General features: G+C 45.0%; 1 protein-coding gene across 1 annotated transcript in view; it reads right to left on the bottom strand.

The window, feature by feature from the left end:
* Positions 1-26,056, bottom strand: part of LOC8042770 (DNA replication ATP-dependent helicase/nuclease DNA2) — a 92,413-nt gene that overhangs the window by 25,954 nt on the left and 40,403 nt on the right. The window contains exons 8-11 of the mRNA XM_029978330.2: positions 21,508-21,706; positions 16,760-17,010; positions 13,322-13,495; positions 12,976-13,239 (exon numbers count right to left, since the gene is read on the bottom strand). Of these exons, the coding sequence (XP_029834190.2) occupies positions 12,976-13,239; positions 13,322-13,495; positions 16,760-17,010; positions 21,508-21,706 (888 nt within the window). The remainder of the gene's footprint in view (positions 1-12,975; positions 13,240-13,321; positions 13,496-16,759; positions 17,011-21,507; positions 21,707-26,056) is intronic.

The raw sequence follows: 26,056 nt of genomic DNA, 5'->3' as shown, positions 1-26,056 counted from the left end.
TCGGATTGTTTTGGGGAAATAAAAATACTTGAAAACATCAATTCTACAACTATATTCAGCGAACGCCTTGCTGTTTCGATGCCTGGGTGGGTAGTATTGCGTGACTGTGAGTGGCGTGAGGTACACAGATATGTATATCTAAATTTACATGACCAGAAATTAAGCTTTAGAAAATTTCAACCTGTCCACCTTGCGTTCATTTTAAAGCGGGAGCAGACCGGCCCGATCATAAAAAGCGGAGACAGGTTCCAGGCGACTGTATTTATTAAAAATAAAACAAAGTGCTCTTCTCTGTACATTTTCTAGTAAAGAATTTTTCTTCACTATTCGCGACTCCAGCAAAACGGACGCCACCAAGCGGGAAAACCGGGAACCAGCCGGTCCAGGTCGCTTCGCGCCCCTTTGTGTCTCTGGTGGCTTTCGCGGACACGTGTTGTCGGCGCAACGGTGAACAATGTAATTTAACGAAGGTCCAGGAATTTCTTATGTTTGCCTGAGTGTTCATTAGTGTGGCGAAACCTCAGTAGATTGTTTCCTTCGATCACGTGTTTTCGATTTCTTGGATGGGGAGGAATCGCGGAAAAAACGTTTTGATTTCTTGTCTGTCTCGAATCACATTCAAAATGATGACTACTTGGTAACTGATAAGGGGTTTCTTTATGAGGATGTAGAACAGTAGGGGGACGACAGACGAGGCATTTCACTGGAGGGAACACCAATGTTGCAGTCAGGGGAATGGGAAGGTTTGATAGCTGCTTTTCTTGAGTTTGGTTGTGTTCGATTAGCTTCAAGTTTGAGCCACTCACGCCGGTCGGTGCGTTGGCTATTCATCTTGGCTGCTTTTCGCCGAAAAATCCTCTGGACCACTCTGAAGAAGTTGGGCTGATTTCGCAATTACTTGATTCAGGAAAACCTGCTCGCTGGAAATGATGAATGAGGGAAATTATCTGTTTTCAAAAGGTGGGGGACGCGTCTCGCAACGTTAGAAGCTGTCACGTCATTATGATCTATCGCGCCTCCAATATTTATATTATAACCCCGTCAAATTAAGCCAGCAGCAATATACGTCTACATTGCTCAGGTTGACCGACCACAAAAATACTCATTTTTTCTGTTCAGGATTCGAAGTCAAGTTCAATGCAGAGAGGTTCTGTGTGAATCTCCAATGAAGACTCTCTTCAGTTTGTCCTCGTTCGTCTCCGTGCTACCGGCTAGAACCATTTGGTTAAGTTTAACTTAGTATCTCTTTGTCTGTCAAATATATTTTTATTCAGCAGTTCACCTAATAGCTAGTTAACTAAGCTCATATTTCAAACCGAAGAATATACTAATATCGCTTTAGTGGGACATAGTACGTAATATAATACATAACCCGCTCGTCAAAATGACTTCTCGATTGCTACTAAAACCTGAATTGAAAAACGAGTATCAGCTGCTTAGTGGGGTACCGGCAGGTTAACATGCTCCTTGGCTCAAGAAGCGCTTGCTTAATTTTCGTAATTTTCCTGCAGCCGGTGTTGTTGACCGAGCATACGACTGAAGCTGTTTCTTAAACGCGGATACGCACAAGACCTCGATTTCGCGGACAGATAAGTCGCATGGACGAGGCATGCGAGTTGGCTGAAAATTACTGTCGGTGGGAGAATTCTGCATTCATTGCCACTTTCCTTAGATGATCAAAACTGATTAGTATATTACCGTCTCTCCAGAGCCCATAGTTTCGGTTTCGAACGAAATCTCCGAAACGAAAGTTTGACATGAAAAGAACAAAAAACACAATTGGAAAACAAAACTATGCTCTGCAAGTTCAAATACCTATAAAATTGGGCTTTAAACAAAAGAAAATCTGTTAAGTTGAACGCGCCACCTGTTCAGGCGGCCCGGCCGAGCCGACGCGACCTGGACTCAGCCGCCATGTTTGTTTGGTGGTGGCGCCCCCTATAGGTCGCTGGAGTCGCGAATAGACAACTTTGCTATACAGGATATTCCACGTAACTGGAGCCAAGGTTTAAAAATATTTTGGTGTATTTTAGGAAGACAAAACCAAATAAATAAGCATGTTCATTGTTTAGAGCAAGTCAGGCTATATTTTGTATTTTGCCCAATAAGATAATAAATTAAGAATTAATGAAATTTTGAAATATTCAGTTCAGAGCAAAAGTTCCAATGACAAAGTTGTAGAGTGTGTTCAGAAACATCCAATTCAGTGGTAATTATTTAATTGGGCAAGATACAAAAATAGCCTGGCTTGCTCTAAACAATGAACATGCTTATTTCTTTGGTTTCGTCTTCCTAAAACGCACCAAAATATTTTTAAAAATTGGCTCAAGTTACGTGGAATACCCTGTATATAAGGCCCAAACCTCGTTCCATAGCAGGTGCATAAAAACGAGCAACGATTCTAAACAAATAACAATCGAAAGGAAGGTAGAGTGCGTCCAAGGTTCGCCAGCATTCCAGTGGTGCTTATATAGTGCCAATATACCCGTCCTGTCACTATATGGAAATGACCCCTTGTGCATCTTTCCGAGCGATTAAAAACATTCAAAATGTTAAGTATAAGGTATGTGTGTTATGAAAGGTGTTTCTTTGAGCACTTGTTCTTTGGCGTCTAACTATTTTCAAAGATTCTGAGCGTGCGGGTGATGTTATTTTTTCAACGCAGAACAAGCATCTTTGCACATATTCATGAGCAGAAAGAATAAAGCAGTACTGATTTATTGCAAATCTGACTCTGACCTTCAATGTATTTTGATCATCTATATGCACAGGGAGTTACTTATCCTGTATTACTGCATAGTTCTTGCAGTCTCTTGGTTTTCCAGATGTCCTTTATTCGTTTGGCACAAATATCCCCCATGCTGAAAGGCACCGACGCCGTGTTCGCACTAACAGTGTCCGACAGTGCACATAAATGCTTGTACGGAGTCGTTTTTAATACAATAAATTTGAAAGAAAAACGCCGTAACTGACCAATTATTTTGTCTGCCTGACTGAGAAATGTTTCAAGCTATCTAGTACGCACAAATTATTCACGATATTTGCTCTTGTAATCGAGCGCAGGGAGAAAATGCACTCAATTTTTTTCATAGAAACGCATTACCTGAAGTCAGTTTTCGACTGGTTGCCGTCTGCTTCAATTTGCAACAAAACACTAGTGCCAGTTGCACCTTTAGTGTACATCGTAATAATGTTATGGGGTAAAGTGGAAGCTCCTCCCACCTCTTTCCACTTTAAAAGAGCAAATGCTGGAGAGGAGGTCATCTCCTATCCAGCGTTCGCTCTGCCAAAAGGGAGAGGGGTGGGAGGAGCTTCCACTTCACTCTTAACCTTTCACCGACTATAATGATATACAAGGTGTCTATTTTTATCTTTCGAAATAAAAAAAAGTCATGCAAGTTATGTTAAAGAAACACTGAACCTAGAAAGAAAAATGTCTTTTTCTACCTGGTTAGGACAGGCATGTCTCAAGATGAATGTCTGAGGAAAAGAAAATTTTTTGCCCAATACCGTGTTTGCACAATTGTAACGCAGTTTTTTTTTTCCAAAATTGGTGCCCAAAAATACATGCACGTTACAACCGAAACCAAAAACCGAAACTCAAAAAGAAAAACCCAATACTCGGTGTAAGGTGGCTAGCCCAGTCGCCATTGTTCGTGACCGTTTGTTTACATTCGCCATTTTGGTACCCTTTTGCGCATACAGTCGAGGCCTGTTATATCACATTTGGGTATTTCGAATCATTGTTTATATCGAACAGTCCAAAGAGCCCCTTGAAAATCACATGTAATAGTATAGAAGCCTTGTTTTTCTGTATCGAACTCCCAGTGATGTGATTGGCCTAAGCCATTTTGGAGCACCTTTCGGAGCAGCCAAAACAGCGTTTTGGAGCAGTAAATGTGGCCTTTGGAGCAGCCAGAACAGTGTTTCGGAGCAGCAAAAATGGATTTTAAAGCAGATATTCTTAGAAAAATAAAAATATTTGTTTTAAGTGCTGTACAAACAAAGTGCACTTTGTGTTCTGTGTGACGCGTTGGGATGAAATTCACTGCCTGTATTTTTTATTGCTGAGACATCCCACAAGTGCACAGTGCTGTAGGCATTGCCGAGCAATTCCGAAAAACCGCTTGCCGCCGTTTTACTGGTTTCCCGACGTGCCAGATTTTCGTCAAAAGTAAGCAAACGTAGAACAATGGATTGCAAGCGTCCCGGCTGGTGCCTCGGTCGTGCAATTATGTTCGCATGCACGTGAGGGCAACTTCGGCAGACTTGCAGTTGCGTGTGCTTCATCGCGCATGCTTCGTCGTGTGAGCAGAGACAATGGCTGTACGATCGAAATCGAAACCATGCCAATCCGCTCCGTCGTAACGTGATTCTCAAGACTGTTTGCAAAATGTAACTGTCAAGCATACAAGAAAAACAGTCCAGTGGTGCGTGCTTGCCAGGCCAGCAAACAAGGTACAAGCTAAACACACACAAAAAAAAAAAAAAGCCTAAGCCCTGGCTTGCGACGCAAAACATTGCGAGCCAGGGTCCAAAGGTTCTTGGAGCGCTTTGTGCAATGACTGAGCTCGAGACAAACATGCGCGCTGTGCGGGTTCAGCGCGCAGACATTGCCTTCTTTGCTTTAGTTCACTTCTCATCAACTTTCCTTCGCGGCAGACTTTTCACATACCAGCGTCCTTTTCGAAAGAAAGCCCATCGAGAGAAACCTAGGTAATTAAAACTTCGACACAGCAGTCTTTGAGTTAAAGTGGGATTTTTGTAGTAAAGTATGATTTAAACAAAAACACGAATGTTGATGAACGGTACATAGTTTCATTTTAGAAAGCGCCATATCTGCAGCGACGTGGGGACGGCAACACCCGACGTCGCGCGACCACGGTGACTGGAAGGCAGGGACCAGATATAGCTTTCCCACGCCGGTTGCTTTCAGGAGCGAGTGCTCCAGTTTACAAAATAACTCCCGTCGTGCAAAAAAGTGGTTTCGTTTCACAGCATGATGGCACGGCTGATAGCGTCGGAGCGTCCGCACTCACTCGCGTCTATTGTTAAAAATATTTAAAAAAAGAAAAAAAAACGCGAGAGGAGATTTACGAAGCAACGAAAGCGCGAAACGGCGAGAAGGCGGGAAAGCCATACAGGATCGGATAGACAATTGATGCAGGGTACTTTGTGTCAGTCGGCCGCTTGCGCCACATAACACACGCATGCTCAATTACGGTACTCAGTTTAGTTTTGGTTTTGAGAGGCGACCGAAATTGTTTTTTGGCGCAGGCTTGGTGCACATTACCCATATTTTGGCAAAATGTAGCAGGATGTATCAGGGTTAGCCCCTTGGCGCAGTTTGGCACAACTGGCGCAGCAATCACATCACTGAACTCCCATGGCGGGGAAACTAGATGGACACTCAATATAGCAAACGAAGCACGGCCTCCCGTCGCTTCTCTCGTAGTCGGATTGTGGTGGATTGCGCCGGTGGAGAGCACATAGCTCGCGTTGCGGGGCTGGCAGACTGCCAAGCCAGAAATCGCGCACAGGGATAAGCTACAAAAAACAAATTGCAAAAAAAATAAAAAAATAAAAAAAGAAGTTGAGGATGGCAAATACAAGGGGAAGGGCAGTACGCGCGCACGTAGGGAGGGCAGGGAGTGCCCGCTGTTGGGACGGTAATGTGCGCTCTTTCTCTGAACACTGCTGTCGCTGCGCGACTCCCTAACCCCAAAATAAATAAAGCAAAAAAACGAAATTTTTGTCAAGTCGAGCGTGTGGACAAAAACGGTTGAGTAATCACACTTTGAACGCCTATCTTTGTTTACCTTTTTCTTTCACAGTTCTTGCTCTGCCCGTTTTTTTTTTTTTTTTCTTGTTTTTTTGCTGCCTGAATTTAGTGAGGTTTCTTTTTTGTTGCTTGCTTAACTTTATCCTATGGATCGAGCTTTTCTTTTTTATATGGCTCGCTTTTTTTGTTTTCTCATTTTTTTAAAATTATTTTTGTGGTTTGTCATGGGTGCTATGTGGTCATGCGCATGTAAACGATCGCAAGCACCGTAGCATAAATGCGACGTTGTTTGCGATGATGATGATGATGATGATAATAATAATAATAATAATAGTTTATTTGCATATATTTGAAGAGATCTAGGCCTGCAAGGGTCGCAGAAAACAGTATCCCCATACCCAAAGGCCTGTGGGCCCAGTCTGGGTCCTAATGTTCATAGTTGTTGTAACCAGAAGCGGCAACACTTGTGTCACCAACTATGCGTCACCTACCTGTCACCAACTAAGCTCTATTGTATTTAGCAGCTCTTAGAGGCCCTATTTGGTAAGGTCTTGTTTGTCGCAGCCTTCGGTATTAGCGGAGACGCATATAAAATTCAACTGGAGCTTAAGTTAACATATTTTTGTATATTGAATTATTGATACATCGAACTATTTTATGATCCCCTTTGAATTCAATATATCCGGGTTCGACTGTATTCTCTTGCGTCTAGGACTCGTGTCCGTTGTCCTGTGATGGAAAAAGAAAAAAAATTAGACTAGGAGGCATTATGTAAATGAAAGGCCATCACGCTGGCAGGGAAAGATAACAACAGAAGAGCGCTGCGTGGCCTCGCTATCCCAACGACCCGACGAGCTTGCAAAGTGGTTTGGAAGATGACCTTTTCAGAGGCGAAAGTTGCGCACTTATACAAGCGCGAGAAGCGCGGCACCTAAAATGCTTCAGACGAAAGAAAGGATTACCCTTGTGAACAGCGAAGAACCCTCTTCAGACTCCGACAATGGCGACTACAGTGAAACCCGTTTACAACGAACCCACGTACAGCGAATTATTGTAGATATCGAACTCACAAAAATTCTAAATAAAAATGCATGTAAAAAGTACTTTTTATAACGAACAACATATTGGCTATATCGAACTTTTTCACAAACAATTGTCTTCTAGCCTGTCCCTTCCCCCCAAAAAATAAGTAGGAAAGAAAGAAAATTCCAAAAGCTTAAGTTGCGAACGAAATTGAGCAAAGAGAAGCCATTCAGAAGGGGGAAAAGCTAAAAAAATACACTCTGCACGCACACACAAAAAAAATTATCCTAAAGCGTTTGCCCACGAAGAAAAGTAAGTCAGAAAATAAAATAAACTAAAGAACAAAAAGAATCTGCATGAATGCAAAAAAAAATGCAGCGCGTTATTACAAGGCGGAAGTGAAGAGATGAGAAACAAAGAGAAGCTCTCGCCTTACAACGAAAGCATCATGGAAGTTTGTTGTATGTAAATGGTTTTTGCTATATCGAATTACTTGCTATATCGAACTGATCGTAGTGTTTCCTGCTGTTCGTTATAAACGGGTTTGACTGTAGTGCATTGTATTTTGTGTTAGCGTGCATTTTATAAAATCTGTTTTAAGAGCTATATGTTCAGCCTTCCTTTTTTTACCTGCGCGGTACAATCGGCATCAAGTTAATTTCAGAATATTTCAGCGCTAAATATACGTGCACGTTACAATCGGGGGCGCGTTACAATCGTGCGAACACAGTATTTATTAGTGATGGGCCGAACTTTTGCCGAATCGAAAGTTCGGGCCGAATCTTTGGATTCGGCAAAACCAAACTTTTGACAAACTTTTCTAAAGATTCGGCAAAGATTCGGCAAAAATACATTGTTACCAAACTTAACGTTGATATTTCATTTTTTCTGGCGAAAAAAGGTTTTATGTTTCTTTTTTCTTAACTTAAATGCAACATGTGATGCATATTGACATAGTTATGACTAAATAAAGTGATATTCTACAAGATAATTGTATCGGTGTCATTTCCGTGTGTTTGCTGGCAATTTTAGTGACTCCTTGCAGAAGTGGCGTGACAACGAGGTTGGGTAGGAGCAAGCGTGGCGCAGTCACGAATCACGCTACAAGAGTTTCGGTTTTGAGGCATCATCAGTGCAAGCCTGCATGTGTGTGTACATTGTTAAAATGAAGGCAATAACGCTGCATTCTTGCTTTCTCTGGGAGTCACCGTTTTGTGCGCGAAAACGAATGCAACGGTTGTTGAGCCTTCACCAGAAGAGATAATAATATTACTGTAAATGTTCATGTTTTTCGATTTGAGTAACTTGACATCAGCTTTGCATGAAAGTGTGCGTCCCATATTCGTAACGTCTCGTTTTTAACCTTTAAAATACCAGTTTCTGGTGTTGGGACACACATGAACGTTTAGAAAGGTAGGGAGGGTTAGGAATGTCGGATGTGCAATGTCGAGCATTACAGTTCCGTGTTTAGTTTTATGCAAATACATAAAAATTGCAAAATAATGTTAATTGAAAAAGCAATATTATTTTGTTTTGGCACACACTACTCCCGAGCCGAAAAAAAAATTGTTATAATCAGTGTGTCGAACCGAAAAAAATACGGGTTCGGTTACAGTTCAGGTTCAGGTAAATTTATTTTGTTCCGGTTCAGTTCCGGTTCGATTAATTTGATCCGCGAACCGGCTCGGGGCGCTAAACCGGCTCGCGAGCCGGTTCGGAAATTATGAATGAAAAATTGCAACATCAAAATAAATTACAAATAAAACATCTGAAATCAGCACATACGAAACGGGATACATCGTGGTGTAAGGCTCAGGGATTTCTACCAGGAATGGTTTCTTTATGTGCACTCAAAGGTTACCTCACGGACGTTTACGCATTCGGACTTCATCTAATTGGGTCCGACGCAGTAGCTGTAAAATCCGCGACCTATACAAACCCACTTACAAGTAGAACTCGCTAACTATCCCGCCACCTCGGCGTGTAAGCAATTGAAGGAACAGTGGGGAGAAAATACAGCTTTCTTTATTTGAACTAGCCTTCGGTAACTCAAATTAGACCCTTAAGGAAGTTTTCATTAAACAACATACGGAATATGAAAAACACTTCACCGAACGCAACGCCAGAAGGACGTAATAGGATAAATATTAAAATAGAAGAGTTCGCTGTCTCACAAATATGTTAGCTTCTAAGTGCCTATACGAAACCGGATGCATTATTATCAAACTCCACAGCCTTTTCTTTTCTCATTCCGATGGAAGCAAGCTTAAAGAACTCGCGCGTTCTAGAAACGTGTTATGAAATGAGCACACAGCAGCATTTAGGATTTACGAGATTGTAGGAAAATAAAATCCAGTGACGCGATTTTTTTTTTTTTTTGCACAGCCTTCTATTTCTTTTTTTTCCGTGCAAGCCGCGACCAGCGCAATACTGGTTCCTATGTCAAGATTGATGGATGCAGCATTTGTCAAGATTCATGGATGCAGCGTTTATATTCCCAAGACTGAGTGGAGAAGAAAAATATGTAAGCGAGGTGTGTGTCAGTTGACGGCACTTAAAAAACAAATGGCATTGATAGCACATTCATTGTCAACAGCGCGTGGCCGAATCGTTTTGACATGAGCCGGTAACCGTTATTTTTTTTTTTTGGTTCAGTTCCGGTTCGGGTTCATCGTGATAACAATATAACGGTTCGGGTTCGGGTTCAGTTCCGGAAAAAATACCGGTTCGGTTCCGGTTTTCGGTTCGGTTCGGTTCCGGTTCGACACCCTGGTTATAATTGCGAGGAGTGCTTTAAAGTAATTGTCGGCCAATGTTTCGTTGTCTCAGAATGCATCGCGTCTTTTGTCACTTACCCAGTGGACTGCGTAAATTACTCGTCGATCTTCTAATCTTGAGGCAGAAAATATTGAAGAGAACCACACTCGCTCACAAACGCAGTTACCGTGTTGCCTACTCCACACCTCGCAGTAACTGCTGGTTGTAGTACACTGCACGATGGTAACCGCACGACTCCACGGTGTCCATTTGTAAATCCATGGCTCCGTCGCGTTCTCGCGCGTGCGCAGACATTTGCCGAATTTGTGCCGAATCTTTGCCCAACTTTCCTTCAAAAGTTTGGTATTTGTCGAACTTTGCCAAATCTGAAGTTCGGCAGATTCGGTCCATCACAAGTATTTATGCTACAATACAAATTTTTTCGATTTGAGGGCGAAACTGAAATTGTACTTCTGTGGGATGGTGATGCATAGCGTTTGCACCCAACTAGTGTGCGCTGTGAGGTCCAGCAAACTCGGAGCACACACTAATTGGGTACAAACACTATCATCATCATCCCACAGGAATACATTTTCGGTTTTGCCCACAAATCAAAAAATTTGTATTGTTACAAAAAAAAAAAAAATTTTTCATTTCTGCAAACATTCATTTTGGGATATGCCTGTCCTAGCCAGGTAGAAAAAAAATTGGCGAGTTTGTGGCCGGAGGGACATAATATAGCGGGCTAATCGTCCCAATAAATTAGGTAACTAAAATTTGTTAATTAACTTAAATTAGCTGATATAAACACAGTGGTGCTCTAAAGTTACCATTCGGGCCACATGTGAGGCTGGCAGTGCGAAAACGCAATGATAAGAGGCAGAAAATCGCACGGGCACATCGAAGTTGGAAGCATTTTCAGAACCCAGGAAAACAAAGCATGCACACCAAATATTTCTATGACTGACTGATTTAGTGGTTTTCAATGAGGCTCAGCAAGTTTTAACTGAAAGCATACCTTTATTTTCACCAAAGTAAAAAGTCAATTAACAAATACTATTAGTTAATTATTTGACTCACTGCGATGATTAGCCGCCTATTCTATGTTGCCCTGGCCATATAACCCACCTGCACAGATTCATTAGTGTACCTATAACTGCTTTTTAACGTTTTAGCACTAGAACGCTCGTTTTGACGAAAACCCGGTGATGTCTTTCATTTGTCAGTGCCGGGGAGAAAGGGAGAAGGGGGAGAGGGTGACACGTGTGATGCTTCCATTGGTCCGAAGCGCTGACGTCAGCACTCGTCAACCTCTCTCTCTCTCCCCGGCGCTGACAAACTGACAGACACCTCTGGGTTTTTGTCAAAACAAGCCCTTTCGTTTTCGATAAAGTCATGCTCGCAGCTGGCACGGAGCAAGAGAGGAGAATGCACCGTGCAACACCTCCTAGATAACAAAGCCGTAGTGCTCAACGAGATGGCGTCATCAGAAAACTCCAACACTGGACACAGATTGGAAAAGGGTGCTGCGTCAGCGTTCACGTTTGAGCCGAACGGTGACACAATCGTGTCCAATCTGTGCCCAGCAAAGACCTTCCTTGATGACACCATCTCATTCAGCCCTACAACTTTGTTATCTGGGAGGTGTTGCGCCAAGGTGCGGTGGAATGGGGGCGTGCTCAGTTGCCGCTCTATTGCCGCCGACTATTCTTTGCTGTGGGTTTCCATTGTAGCGGTGCGTGGGCTGTGATGTGTGAGTGTAGTTAAAACGATAGATGCAGTTCCTTCCACGACTGACATACAGTCGAGCCCCCTTATATCGCACTCGGGCATTTCGAATTATTGTTTATATCGAACAGTCTAAACATCCCTTTGAAAATCGCATGTAATAGTATAGGAGCGTTGTCTTTTTGTATCAATCTCCCACGGCGGGGACACTTCATATGGTGAACGCAGCCCGGCCACCGGTAACTTTTGAGTAATCCGATTGCGCCTGTGGCGAGCACATGAGCACATCGCTTGCCTTGCGTGGCTGGCACACTGCCAAGCCAGCATACACGCTGGAAGATACACAACCCCAACGGAAGAGCAGTTGTAAAAAAAAAAAGACAATGAACCGTAAAAAAAAAAAGAAGTAGAGGATGGCAAAAGCAAGGGGAAGGGCACACGTGCGCCTGCAGGACGAGCAGGGAGTGTCCGCTGTGGGAACGGTAGCCTGCGCCCTTTTCTTGAACACTGTTGATGCTGCGCGACTCCCTAACCCCAAAATAAAATGAGCAAAAAAAAAAAGTCTTCGGCAAGTTGAGTGTCGACAACAAGACAACAACGGTTGGGCAATCGCACTTTGAACGCCTTATCTTTGTTTACCTTTTTCTTTTGCAGTTATTGCTTTGCACGTTTTTTTTTGCTGCCTGAATTTAGTGAGCTTTCTTTTTTCTTTGTTAACCTTTTTCTATTGCCATTGTTGCTTTGCCCGTTTTTTTTTTTTTTTCTTTTCCCTTTCTTTTTTTGCTGCCTGAATTTAGTGAGCTTTCTTTTTTGTTGCTTGCTTAACTTTTTTCTATCGATCAATAGATCTTTTTTTTGCGTCTCGCTTTTTGTGTTTTGCCACAAACATTGCAAACACCGCGGCGCGTGTAAGCGCGGCGTTGTTTGCGGTTTCTGCCAACTACCCTCTACTGCATTTAGCAGCTCTTGAATGCTCTATCTGGTAAGCTCCCATTTGTCGCGACCTTCGGTATTAACAGAGACGCCAGGAAATTTCAACTTGAGCTTAATTTAACACATTTTTGTATATAGAAGTATTGATATCTCAAACTATTTTATGATCCCCTTTGAATTCAATATATCCGGGTTTGACTGTAGATACGGTTCTTCCACGAGTGGTATGGATATGGTTATTTCCACGAGTGATATAGATAACCGTATTCAAAGGCGTCACATACTCTGACAGGCAGGGTACAGAAAAGGCGTGGAAAAATTACAGGAAGAACCCTTGGTGGATTCCTAGGGAATACATAAGCATGTCCCTTGGGAGACGCCGCACACCCCCTTTTGGGAAACGTTAACACTGACCCCTAACGAGGCCAAAAAGAGGCAGCAAAAGATAGAGGAAGCAAAACAGAAAGCCGAAAAAGAAAGCCAAAACAGAAAAGTGAAGGGGCGAGCGTTAACAAATCCCAAAGGGGGACATGTGTGGTGTTTTCCAAGGGTCATGCTAACGCATTCCCAAAAGAATCCATCGATGGATCTTCCAGTAATTTTTTTTTTAATAAATCTGTCTGAATCAAAATTTAATATGAGCTTGTTTTTATTCCGTTCGATAATAGACCGTCAGACGGGGCCCCTGCGAACACCGCTGTCTGTCAGCGCCCAATGAATGGAACCGTTTGTCGGCTTGCTAGTGAACGTACCTGTCCAACAGCAGCTCGACATGGCTTTCCGTCAGGGCCGCGAGGGTGCCCGTTGCCAGGGCGACGCACGTGAGGCTGCCCTGCTCGCTCAACACCACCCGGTCTCCCGCAGCCAGGCCAACCGGTGGGAGGGGCCGCGCCGGCACCCCAGGAGCGCCGCGCTTCCGCTTGAGCACGTGGCGGACGGGCGGTCGGGCGTCGTCGCCAGGTGGCGCCTCGCAGTGCAGCAGGCTCAGGTCGCTCAGGCAGAGGCCCCGGGACTCTCTGGCAAGAAGAGAGCGACGCCGTTACGTAATGGAAGAAGTTCCCGAGCACCATTCAGTTGTAAGCTTGGGGGGCAAGTGACCTTGAACAGGCGTCGTCCAGCCAGAAGTGCTCCTGGAGGTCTCGCTCCCCCGCATGGTATCCCTCCTCGTCCAGCATGCGGCACCAGGAAAGCAGGTAGGCCCGGTGGGAGGGGCTCAGGTGGGATACGCTCTGTGCCACAAACGCTGGTCGCTCCTCCCCTTGGACCGGCTCCCTGCACGGCGGACGGGTTTACGCTTTCAGGGGCCCGTACGCGAGAAAAGGAAAACCTTTCAAAGACTGAATTGTCTTCTTTCCAATTCGACTGGTGCGGAGGACTATGATGTTTTGTCTTGTGTGAATAGTGGATTTTGAGTTTGAAGCGAATTGAGGTTTTGGCCGAATATTTTCGATTTGAATATTGAATAGTTTTCACACGCCTTATCACTGCATAATGCTTAGAAGAAAACTCAGGTAAACTTCTGAAGGTTGTTCCACTTATCCATTCATAAGCTAAGTTTAATCTATCTATATTTATGAACTGTGACCTCAGAAGGTTTAATGTCTTGGGATGGCAAGTAAACAACGGATTTGACAGAAAATGAATCCAATAGAGATGGCCAACTATGCCCAATTGAGTGAACTTACAAATCATGCAATATAAAATATTGCATGAAACGCGCATGATGAGCGCAGGTTGTAAGGGCATCTCTGCCTAACCTAGTATACTCTTCGATAGCAGTCGGTTTAATTTTGAAACTTTTACTAGAATGTAGATATACACATTCAGTGTTTCCATTTATTTTCAAATATAGCCAGCACGCGTGCACCATCCCACTTTCAATGTGTGCTTTTCTTCCAAGCACGCAATTGTGATATTCATACTTTCCCAATTGTTTATTGCGGCGGGTTACCCCGTTGAGTGCGCTTCTTACCGAGCACAGATGTAATGCAGAGAAACAACGCCCGCAGAGCTCGCTTCCGCAGGTATTGCTTCTCTGCAGTGCACCGGTGCTCGGTAAGAAGTGCACTCAACAGGACTAGCCTACCGCAACCAACACTTCGAAAAACGCAAATTGTGCAGCTCTCTAAGCGAATATCGAATAGTGTATTATTCGAAACTACTATTTGAAATTCCAAATATTCGCACAACCCTAATTATGCTTATTAAAATATAGGTTGACTCACTCCACAGAACAGATTTTAAAACTGGAGGCAACCCATGATCATAGCCAAAATAATTACAGGAGGGCACCCAAGACTGCTTACGTGTAAGGAGGCAAAAGCCTTCCTACACAAGAATGCTGCGGGAGGAATGTTTTCGAGTAATGTTTCTACACGTATTAAAGTTTTGAACGTACAGGACAATATCGAGGACAATGTCCTAGAGATCGACGCCAAGTATGGCACCTAGGACGACCTCTAGGACGACATCAAGGACAGCGTTTAGGACGACACCGAGGACGATCTTTCAGACGACCTCAAGAACGACGTCTATGACGACGTTGAGGACGGTGTCTGGGACGACGTCGCAGATGATGTCTTAGAGGACGATGTCAAGAACGACGTCTAGGACAACTTCTAGGACGATCTCTAGGATGACCTTAAGGACAACATCTAGGATGACATTGAGAACGACGCCTAGAGGACGCTTCAGGAGGCTGTGGCATATTTGCATGGGTGGCCACGTTTGCCTGCGGAAACCGCCGTAGCTGTAGACACTGCAGCCAATGTTGACGCGGTCGCCTCACAGTTCATCGCACAAAGCATACAACAAGCACAGATGAAGCCTGAAGAGCATCTTTTGCACACGGTGCTCCGACGGTGAAATAACGCTCCCGCACTTAAGCGTAAGCGTGAGCGGCATGTTTGATGACATATTTTTATGGCCACTTTTCGGGCACAACGACGCCGCTTTTACACGTAATGGGACAAGTAAGGTCGTCCTAGAGGTCTAGGACGACCTCAAGGACGACACAAAAAACAGCATCGTCCTTGATCATACGAATGAGCAACGCGTGCCGCTCAATCATATTTTTATGGCCATATATGCCGCTTTTTCGCTCAATGGGACAAGCGAGGCTTTCGTCTTAAGAAATGTTGACATACAAGAGCGAGAAAAGTTTCCGAGCCCATCCTTGGACACTACCCCGCATTGGCTGGTGCTCATACCGTGCCAGTGTGAGGCAAGGAAGCTTGGTGCACGCTAGGTGCGCAATTGGAAATTTCAAACTCCATGCAAAAATTTAACTTTTAGTGTTTTTTTTTTACCTACACCAAATTTTAAAAAGAGGAAAACCTATTTTAGCGTTTTTTTAGGCTATGTTGAGAACCCCAGGGTGCCACTAAAAAAGGGAAGAAATTGGTTCATAAGTTAGCCAACTGACTAAAACGTCGGCAAGCTTTTGAAATTTCCACTTATCTGGAGTTTAATATAGCTAAAGTATCGACGCTCGACCTCATTATAGTCTAGCCGTGACGTGGAACTTTTATTAAAAACGTGTACTGGGCGGTTCGGGGTGAGAAATGTCATCCTTGTATGCGGCGCAAAACCGAAACCGACCCTCCCAAAGAGTGTCTGCGATGTCGACCCTCCGCCCTGCGATCGCATCGCATTGCTCACGTTATTTGTGGCGTAGACATATGGGGCGTAGAAACGTTAGTTGCGGAGCCGGCGCAGAGTGGAGGGATGAACGCCACGGACGCTCTACGGTGGAGTCAGTTTCAGTCTCGCGCCACGTACAAGGATGATGTTTCTCACCCCGTAACACGCACCAGAATCTTTTTTAATAAAAAGTTTTATGACACCACAGACTATAATGATTTTCCAAGTATATGCAAAAAAAGAAAAAAATGAAAAAGTTTGCAGAAGCACTTTTCAAGAAATCTGAAATAGAAGCGGACTTGTACAGCTTTTTGTCCTGTGAATTCAGCTATCGCACTTATCTTGGGCAGAAGTAAACATAAACCGCATTTATTTTAAAAATTGTGTGCAGCGATCGCTGTGCGGCGATCCTTTCTGCCACCTGTTACCTGTCCAGAGCGTTGTGTTGTCATCGTCGACATCCCCGAGCCAACTTAGTCGCGAGCATCGGTCATCTGACACCGCTGATGACGTCACTTCTGCTAGTTTTCCTATCCGCTCTCGCACTTCCCTACCCTCGGCGCACTGCAACGGATGGGTCTACGTCGAAATTGTAATCGGCTATTACGATGCTCCTACAGATAAGATCGAAATAAAACTTGAGACACATAATTTTTAAGATGTCTACATTACTACTTTTACTGTTTGTTCAAATTGAAAGAACTCTTTAGCTTTCTTTTAGATAACTAATTAACCAATTTTGCCTCTCTTTTTAGTGGCCCCCAGGGCTCCAAACTTAGTCCCAGGGCTAAAAAAATACCTAACACAAGTTCTCCCTTTTTTAACTTTGGTTCAGCTTAAAAAAGAGCACCCCCTAAGAGGCAGGTCGTACAAACAAGCTCAGCCACCACGCACCCTCTGAAGGCAGAGCACACGACGGCGTGGGGGCATTTGGGGCAGTGGCGCTCGCTGTCGATGGGGGGTGGCAGGCGGGCACCTGGCTGGAGGCACTGCGCCAGCTCGTTGCGCCTCTGCACCAGGGCGCCCCGGTCCCGATGCGGGGACGCCACCCAGCGCATGTCCACGCCGTCACGCAGATACAGCAGCAGCCCTTCTTGGGGGTCCCAGTCCTGGCGCTCTGCCATCATCAGGGAGTACAGCACCACCTGGGGAGACAAGACCACAATCCAACGCACGTCCCATTGTGGCGAGGACACAGACATCACCACAGACGAGGACGAGAAGAACTGAAGCAGACAAGCACCAACACCTTTAAGCTGAAGCTATGGTGGGAGCTACGTGCCCGGCAGACCAATCAGCCGCCTCCCGCATATTACTTGATCTGGTTCTCCGCGCGTGGGTATGACCGGGAGCATGACGACGTTGCGAAAAAGAGGCGTATGACTGGTTCAACAAGGACGTAGCTTCCACCGCAGTCTCAGCTTAGGGGTGAACGGAGTATAGCAACCAATGTTTTTAAGTGCTCGAAAATGACAATGAAATGAATGGTAGTAAACAAAAATTAGGAATAAAAAAAATTTAGCGGTCCTGTGTTATTCTACAGTACAGTCACAGCGATAGCTGTGAAACATCTTGTCGAAGTCGTTGGGCATCAGCTTTGCATTCACCGACTGTGGGGTGTGTAAAGAAAAGCGTTTTGGACAAAATAAACCTCTCCGAACGCTTTTGTTTTGTTCTATTTAGTTCCAAAAGCTTCCTTTTTTTTTTTTGTTCCAGAGCGTGTGAGAGCACGTCTCCCGGCATGAGCTCTTGGCATTGACACTGCTACAGTGCCATTTCGTTACCGGCTTTTTTTTTTTTTTACAGTGGAGCTGTTAAGGGCTAGGTTCCCCAGGATCGTGTCCGATATGTCGACACAAACCTACCAGGACAGCTACTGCCATCTATAAGCGACGACGGCAAGCACACAACCAGTATGGTTTCCGCCGTCGCTCGTAGATGGCGCCAATCTTTCCAACTATAATAAAAGAATGGATAGGTGGGCGCACTGGTGGGAATTCATCATAGGAAACAGCACGAAAAACAGACGACGACGAAGAAGAAGCACACAGTGTATCAAGTACAGCTCTGCTGGTCTTCCTTTTTCACGAGAGTGGAAAGGCTGAACGTTTTTATTTTCCAGAGAGTGCGTGCAGTGGGCATCGGGTACTAAAACAAACACAGGTATAAAGCAAGTTAACCCATTATGTGCCGAGTTATCCTAGTCCCAGCAGGCACCCAATGCCAAGTTTTTTCCGCTGCACAAAAAAAAAAAAACTTTGCTGGAAGTTGGAGGTTGCAGAAACACAGTTGTTTACTTCAGTACAGTAATCCCTCGTTATAACGAAATCGTTTTTTTTTAAGTATCGTTTTTATCAAAGTTCAACGTGGTCCCAACCAAAATGCACACATTTTTAACCGGATTATTCCAAGTGTATTGGCGGCCAACCGCGCTTATTACAAAGGCCACGGTGCCTAAAGCATGCAAGCCTACACGGGCGCACAGAGACCCTTGCGTTCCCTCCCCCTTCTCCACCAAGGCAAACAGCAAACTTGGAAAACGGAGTAAACGGGCGATAGAGGATAGAGCACGCAGAGCTGGCAGAGCGCCGCTTCCAATGCCAATGTGCCAACGCGGGCAGGGAGTGGCGAGAGCACCGTCAACATTCGGACGCTACTCACGGCGCCCACAGCCAACGCTGCCCAACTCCTGTCGGAATCGGATCAAGGAAGCAATGGAGCTCGGAGATCATTCCTTCGGGAGCCCCTGATGCACACCTGCATGGGCACGCCTGCAGCAAATTACACGCACACGTGCATCGTATGGCAGATTGGGAGTGTTTACCGAAAGTCGTTTAGATCTGTGAGGTTGACAAAAGTGGCCGGCCCAAGTCCAAAATCGCCGAAGAATTCGACATTCCGGCATCAGCTGTTCGACACTGTCCATCATATTGCGGAACAAGCAAGGTATATATTGGATGATTCGAGAAGTTTCTCATGCAGAAGAAAGCACACCCGCGACCCGAAGATGGAAGATCGCCAACTGCTTTGCGCAAGTCACATTTTCTCTCGCGAGCATGCTTGCCAAGCCGGCGCACGATTTCCATAGCTGCAACAATCTCTACAGTTAAAAAAGAAGCTTGGGAGAGTTGGTTGCTCATATTAACACACACTACAGTGCACTACTGCAAAAGTACACTCATACTGTACACTCACTCTTTACTCACGAAAAGAAAGAAAAAATCAAGCGAACTGCGTGGTTCGTTTGATTTTTTCTTCCTTTTCATCTGTAAGGAGTGAGTGTACGATGTGAGTGTACTTTTGCAGTAGTGCACTGTAGTGTGTGTTAATATGATCTCTACAGGAGTGTGTGAAAACATGTTGACAAAGCCGCCGAGGATAACTTTGATTCGTTTGCGCTTGTCAATGCGAACGATCCCGTTGTTGCCACGGATGCTACGATCGGAGACCTTGCATGCGGCCAGGGTAAAGACAAACCAACGTTGCAGAGGCACCTCGGGAAACATTGACTATTGCGGAGACGCGGTTTGAAACAAAGTGAAGTGCAGCAGCAGTGACAGCGTTCTTGCGATACCTGGAGTAGTTTGAGGAGAACTGATGCCCGGATGAAATTATCGGCAAACTCCACCTAATTATTAAGGCCTTATATGTCTCATCATTCAGTCGACCTTCAAAATCCTTAAGCGAAAATACGTAGGTGACGCGAAAAGTATGAAAACACATCAGCGACACAAAAGATACCAAAACGAAAGGTACCAATGAAACGGCGCCAAAAGTGCATCATCAGAGAGTGCGCTGTCTTTGGAGGTTCACTATCACTGGGATCACGGCCGACGCCACAATTCAACTCAGCCAATGAAACGACGCCAAAAGTGCATTGTCAGAGAGCATGCTGTCTTCGGAAGTTCGCTATCAAGTTTACATCGGCGCTTGGGTTTTTTCCTTTAAGGCGTCTTAGGGATAGCATAGAGACCCTGGGAATATTTTTTACTCGGTAATGTTGCCGCGAGATTTCATGACCAATGTTTGTTTGATTAAATATACGGTCAGAGTGTTCCGCAGTGTTCTCAAATAGCCTTGAAAACTTCTGGCACAGATTTTTTTTTTACTCTATTGCTTTTATTGAATTACCACTTATGTTGAATTTTTTTGTCGTCCCATTGAATTTGTTATAACAAGCAATTACTGTATGTACATTTATTTACCAGATTATGTTCAAAAAGCTTCTTAACTTCTGAATTTTTTCCATTTAAAAAAACTTTGTGTTGTATTCCTCAAAACATGGTACAGTACCACACAAAGTGGTACCTCGCATGCTGAGCACATGTAGCGCGATTCTTTGCACTTCCTGTGGCGTCTTGCTCCGTGCGCACGCACGGCATACTTGCGAGATTGTTTTTTTTCTGCAGTGGGGGGTATCACCGAGATAAAATGTCATACTGTAAGGCATGCTGGAAGGTTTGTCTCTGTTAGAAGGATATCCTACTTGGGTCTTGTGCTTGGCTGGTGGTATTCTTTAGTCATGTGACAAACGAGCTCCAGGTGATGGTCTGTCAGCAGCCTCTTCTTTCCTGTTACTGTCATTTGCAGAATGTTGCTCTTCAGGACAGCTATGTTGACGAGGTGAAAAAAGTACTTTTCACACCATTTGAACGACTTTCGCGCGATCGTAGCAGACAGTCACAACCATGTCTATCTTGTCAACTGCTCCCACGCAGGAATCGTATTCGGCCACACACAGCAGCATCCATTTCAGTTCACCAGGATCCGTCAAGGAGCGTTAAGTTGAAGCACTGGGTTCGCAGTTCAAAAACAATGTTGACTCGGAAATGCACACGGAGGAAGTTGCTCCACAAAACTCTTCACCTGGCATCAAAGAGGCAAAACCACAACTAAAAAACTTTGAGCCTTTCCGCTCTGGAGAAAGGAGAAAGACCAGCGGAGCTGTAGCTTCTGTTCTCGGCGGTTACTTTCCAGGCGAGCGATCTGCTCCTCTTTCGCAAGGGATTCTGAAGCGTTCGACGAAGGGGAGCTTGAGGCGATAGCGGCCACGTTGCCGTCGCTCATAGATGACGACACTGAACTCTGGACAGCTACCGCCATCTAGGCGCCAACCAGCCCATTGTCTAGTTGCTGCCGTCTCTCATAGATGGCGGAAGCTGTCCAGGGTTTTGTGTCATCATTTCTTTGCTGGTGGACACGATCCTATGAAAACTAGCCCTTAACAGCTCCGCTGTGAAAACATGGTTAAATGAGTTTGTCCATGGATGCAACTTCCAGCAAAAAAAAAAAATTTTGTCGGCCTGAGGTTAAGTTGGGAGCGGCAGAGAATAAACTGAAAGCTCGAATCGAGTCGACTTGGGTGAGGCAAGGGGTATGCCCGGGAGCGCGGCCGAGTATGCTCGGGTGAGGCCCTCTAAAGGTTAACGGTGTGGCATAGCTTTGTGGTAATGCCTTCGCTCCGCACGCAGCGAATCCAGGTTCAATTCCAGCGAGAAATCTTTTTTGAAGATTCAGAAACGTCGACGACGGACGCCCACTATGTCAACTACAACATCAACAGCTGACGTCATTTAAAGTGGTGGGAGGAGTCCATAACGGCCATCGCTGTAAAACATGTCTGTAGGAAGGTCTCTCCCTACCTGCGCCTTGTGGTCGTGGGAGAATGTGTGGCGACCGGTCTTGAGCTCCAGGGGCACCCGGGCGGGCTTCTTGTGGAGTGCCACCTCCACGCTGGCGTCCACCTTGCCCTTCAGCCCCAGCCGGGGGCACCAGTGGTTCTCCTCAATGTCTGCCACGCGCGTCACCACCGCCGCCACAGGGCGCTGATCACCGGCCGGCCTGAAACGAGTCGAAACAACGCAGAGGGGTTCCGTTATTCGACCGCCTTCCCTCGGAAGTATGCATTTATCGGAAACCTTTGGACGAGGACAACCAAAAGGAGCTTTCACGTTGTCAGGGTTAATTCTCTTTGAATTCGTTTTCGGGTTTTTCTTGTTTTTTCTTCCCCATACGGTGTTTTACAACGGCAGCTGTCGGAGCTCCTTTCAGGCGAAATCTGGCTTGTTTGTACGCAGCAAAACCACGGAATTACGGGAAGAAGGTGATAGCGCTGCCACGCATGAGGGGTGATGGCGACGGGGAGAGCGATGGTGGGAAGAGTTAGCACTAACCCTCAGTTTCCCCCCTCTCCTCGTACTTGCCACTACCGCTTCAGGAATTCAGAAGCTTCTCACTTCCGGCTTCCGGCGCGTAAACAAGGCACTTGCTCAGTCCTCCGCCCCCTCCGCTTCCCCCAGACATAGCCATTCCTCGCAGCCCTCTGTTCCAAGAAACGGGAGTGACAAGTGCGCCACACTGAGCGGAGTAGACGGAGGGGCCCAGCGATATCAGAACAACAAAGGGTGCCGGACCTTAACTATCATGTGAGAGAGGCAGCGTGTAAGCGTCTCTCACACCATCTAAAGCATATCTCCTGCAGCTGTTTCACCAAATGTGGTGCCAGCAATTTTGCTTGGTTTTCATTTTCCGCGTTGACAAAAAAATCCGAGTTCGTACGAGCTCCTCTCAGAGGACATTCGGAATTTTGTACTTCCTTCACGATTTATCCACTCATCTCTCCTCGCAACTGCATGTTTGTGTCGTGTTACAGGGCAGAATTTTCCCGGGAAGGCAGGGAAGGCAGGGGGGGGGGGGGGGGGGGGATACCATAAAAAATTCTATTGTATTTAAAAACGTTTGGACAGGATTGAGCAGAACTCCGGAAGAGAGAACAGCCACCTTAAATAAACAGCCGTCAACCCTAATGTTGTGCTAGTACTGATCTAATGACCATTTGCAGAAAGAGAAGTAACATGGTGTCTACCAAAGTGATGTTTTCAAATTCCCAGACTTTTCCAGGTTTTCCCCAACTATTCTATAAAAAATTTCCCAATCACCCCTGAAGGGGGCATGACATGTTCGAAGTGCAGTTTTTATGCGGAAATACATGAATTGCATTTCCACATAAACTTGGACAGCCAACAGGGCAGTGGCCAATCGCCAGATCCTATTACCTTCTCAGTGTACTCTTCATTGAGAGGGCACAGCAGCGCAGGGAGCGAAAACATGACTAAACCCTTACTGTTCTTCGTACAGATGCTGCCGTGGTTTTTTGCCGACTCATCGTTCGTCATTTCACCAATTCAAGCACACGTCGGAGTGAATCCAGGCCAAGTGCAAGTCGACCATGATTGGTTCTTCAAACCACAAAAAATGACGTTACCAGAAGCAACGCTACTTAAAGACCGGCTGAACTCCACAGACTTCAGAGGGCACGACAGTGCAGAGAGCGACAACATGGCTAAATCCTTACTGCTCTTCGGGCAGGTTAGTCCTCAACTTGACCCAAATTGTTCAAAAAGTGATTTTAGGTGTCTTGTTATCCCACCATGCCCTCAGAAATGTTGTGAAATTGTTGAAGAGCGTTGTAATGTTATTCTATTGCTTCTCTCGGGTGACATAGAGACCAACCTGGGCCCCAATACAAGAGCGCAAGAGGGGGATGATCTTCTGGCAAAAGTGTACGCTACTGTTCAAAACCTTCAGACCGGGCAAAACACGATTCTTTACGCAATCAATAAGTTTTAAAAAAAAGACAAAAGAAAACAAAATTTTAAAGAGTGTTTTTTCCAACTAGAAATTACAACAGCAGTTGCTTCTGAAACCAACATTACTGATCAAGTATCTACTCTTCAGAGCGAAACATCTGGTTTGAAAACGAAAAGTGTAGATTCTTAAAGCTCGATCACGCGGGTCCAATCTTGTTTTTCGGAATAAATGATGACGAAAAAGAAACATAGACAGAGTCACAGGAACAATTACAGAAGCTATGCTCTGATAAGCTGGGGATGGAAATCCAGACATCAGAAATAGAAAGGGCCCACCATCTAGGCCGATTTAGGCCAGATAAAAAGCGACCAATTATTATGAAATTTTGTTACTTCAAAAAGAAAATTCCAGTGCCATCGTCGGCGTATAAACCTAAAAATAGCGGCATAGATAACAATATGTATCTTCCTGTCAGTGCTTGTTTTGATTGAAACAAGCTTTTGAATTTTGTTAAAGCAGGGTTGGGCAGAAATACTCGAAAATGTATTGGAAATACAAATACTGGGATACATTAAAATAGTAGCTAAAATACTGATACTAAGATATATCCGTAAAAATGTATCGCGATACGTATCGGAAATACATTTAAAAAAAGGCAAAAAGTATTTGGAAATACAAATACAGGAATACATTTTAGGGAGGGCAGAAATACAAATTCAGAAATACTGATAATGCAATACATTTTCCAAATTTTTTTGAGACGCCAACTGAGATGAAGCTTAAAGTTTGAAGTGGAAGTTTTCGATCCCGAAATTACTTTCCTGTAGGCTTGGCACTTTGCCTTGAAGGTAGTTGTTTCGGACGACAAGGAGTCTTCAATGGGCCCAAAAAAACGTTCCATCAAGGGCCGACCGCGGTCCCTTCCCTGACATCCTGTCTGTTTGACGAGGGAACCCTGTCAACATTGATCACATGACGTCATGGTGGAATGAACTAGTATTCTTCATCTGTAGGTGTGGCCTTGAACATGAAACTTTGCCACGCTGCTGTATGAAAGGACAATACGTACTTTCGTTGTAGGTTTCCTCGTTGAAGATCGTGCAGGCAGTGTCATTTGGAATATTTGAGAACAGTGGACCTCCTGAAGCACCTTGGAATACATGTCTTATCATCTGTTACGGTTGAAAAAACGATACGGTAGCCTTCCTGTTCTGAACGTCCTTACTGCCTACCCTCCGCCACCGATGCACGGATAGCAGTCTTCAAGTTTTGCCTAGAATTATCCAAACAGAGACCTCGTGGATTGCGAGCTGATATTGCCGGCACAGGTGCGAGCTGTCCGAGAAACAGCGGGCTCGAGACGAGTCGCGGGAGTACGTAGTCTGGGATGGCACAGCGAGGCCACTTCTGGCCTCCTTCTGGGTTTCGGATCACCAGAGCAGCGGGTCACGTTCACGTCGGCTGATGACGTACCCGTGAGCCGTGCAATGTTACGGGCGCAGCCGCAGATGCATTCGAATATGTGTTGAACCTCACTGCGTGAGTCTTCCTACCATTTCAAGTCAACCACCGCCAGGCTCGTGCTGCAACGGAATGTGACTCCGCTTTGCCGGCTGGGTGTACTCTGTACGCTAAGGCGAGAGAGACGGTTAGCAGCGGGCATTGGATGACAGCAAACAATGACTCAAGAAATCCCTACCTAAGGACCTGCGGCAGAAGATGCTCTGACTCAACTCCTGGCACGCCACCTGGTTCGAGTCCCTGACTACGCAGCACTTCTCAGAAGACAGAAGAGGACTTATAGAAAAATAGTTTGGAGAATCACAAGGAACCTTGGTCAGCAGAGTAGCAATGCCCCAGCATCTCCTTGACTCTAATGCCCTCATAAGTAAAAAAAAAATGCGTTCGGACTTTTCTCTTTTTTTTTCGGGGGGGGGGGGGGGGGGGGGGCGGCGGGGGGGGGGGGGGGGGGCGGGGGGGAGTTATTTCTCAAGAAATGTAACGAAATACATTTTATCCTGATTGTATCGCGATAGAAAGAAACATTCCAAATGTATTTCGATACAGGAATACAGATACTCGTGAAAAAAATGTATCGCGATACAGAAATACAGATACGAAATGTATTTCTGAAATACTATCGCGATACATTTGTATCGCGATAGTGCCCAACCCTGTGTTAAAGGGAAAACTCATCCCTTCAAGCTGCGAAAAAGCAAGCTGATCATTGGTAACTCGGTATACGTCTATGACATTACCTCAGACCAGGTCAAGCTGCCCAATCTGAATGACGAATCAGTCCCATTTAATGTAAATACCGAGCTCTAACTACATGAAGTCAGCTCAAAATACTTAATATAAATAAAAGAAGCACCATTAATAAAACCGAAGATTAGGAACATATGATCCTCGTCCATAACTCAGATGTAATTATATTAACAGAAACATGGTTGAGCTCTAATATACTAGATAATGAAGCCTCTCCTCCCGGGCATATTATTATATGCAAAGACCGTTTGGGTAGAGGAAGAGGGGTTGCCATTGTATTCAAAAACAACTTACTATTCACACACTTTCATGAGCAGGAATCAAAAGAAATGG

The sequence above is a fragment of the Ixodes scapularis genome, unplaced genomic scaffold, assembly GCF_016920785.2.
Source record: "Ixodes scapularis isolate PalLabHiFi unplaced genomic scaffold, ASM1692078v2 PGA_scaffold1__304_contigs__length_218370807, whole genome shotgun sequence".
NCBI classification, from domain to species: domain Eukaryota; kingdom Metazoa; phylum Arthropoda; class Arachnida; order Ixodida; family Ixodidae; genus Ixodes; species Ixodes scapularis.
The sequence above is the reverse complement of the archived record's forward strand: the minus strand, read 5'-3'. Positions and strand labels throughout refer to the sequence as shown.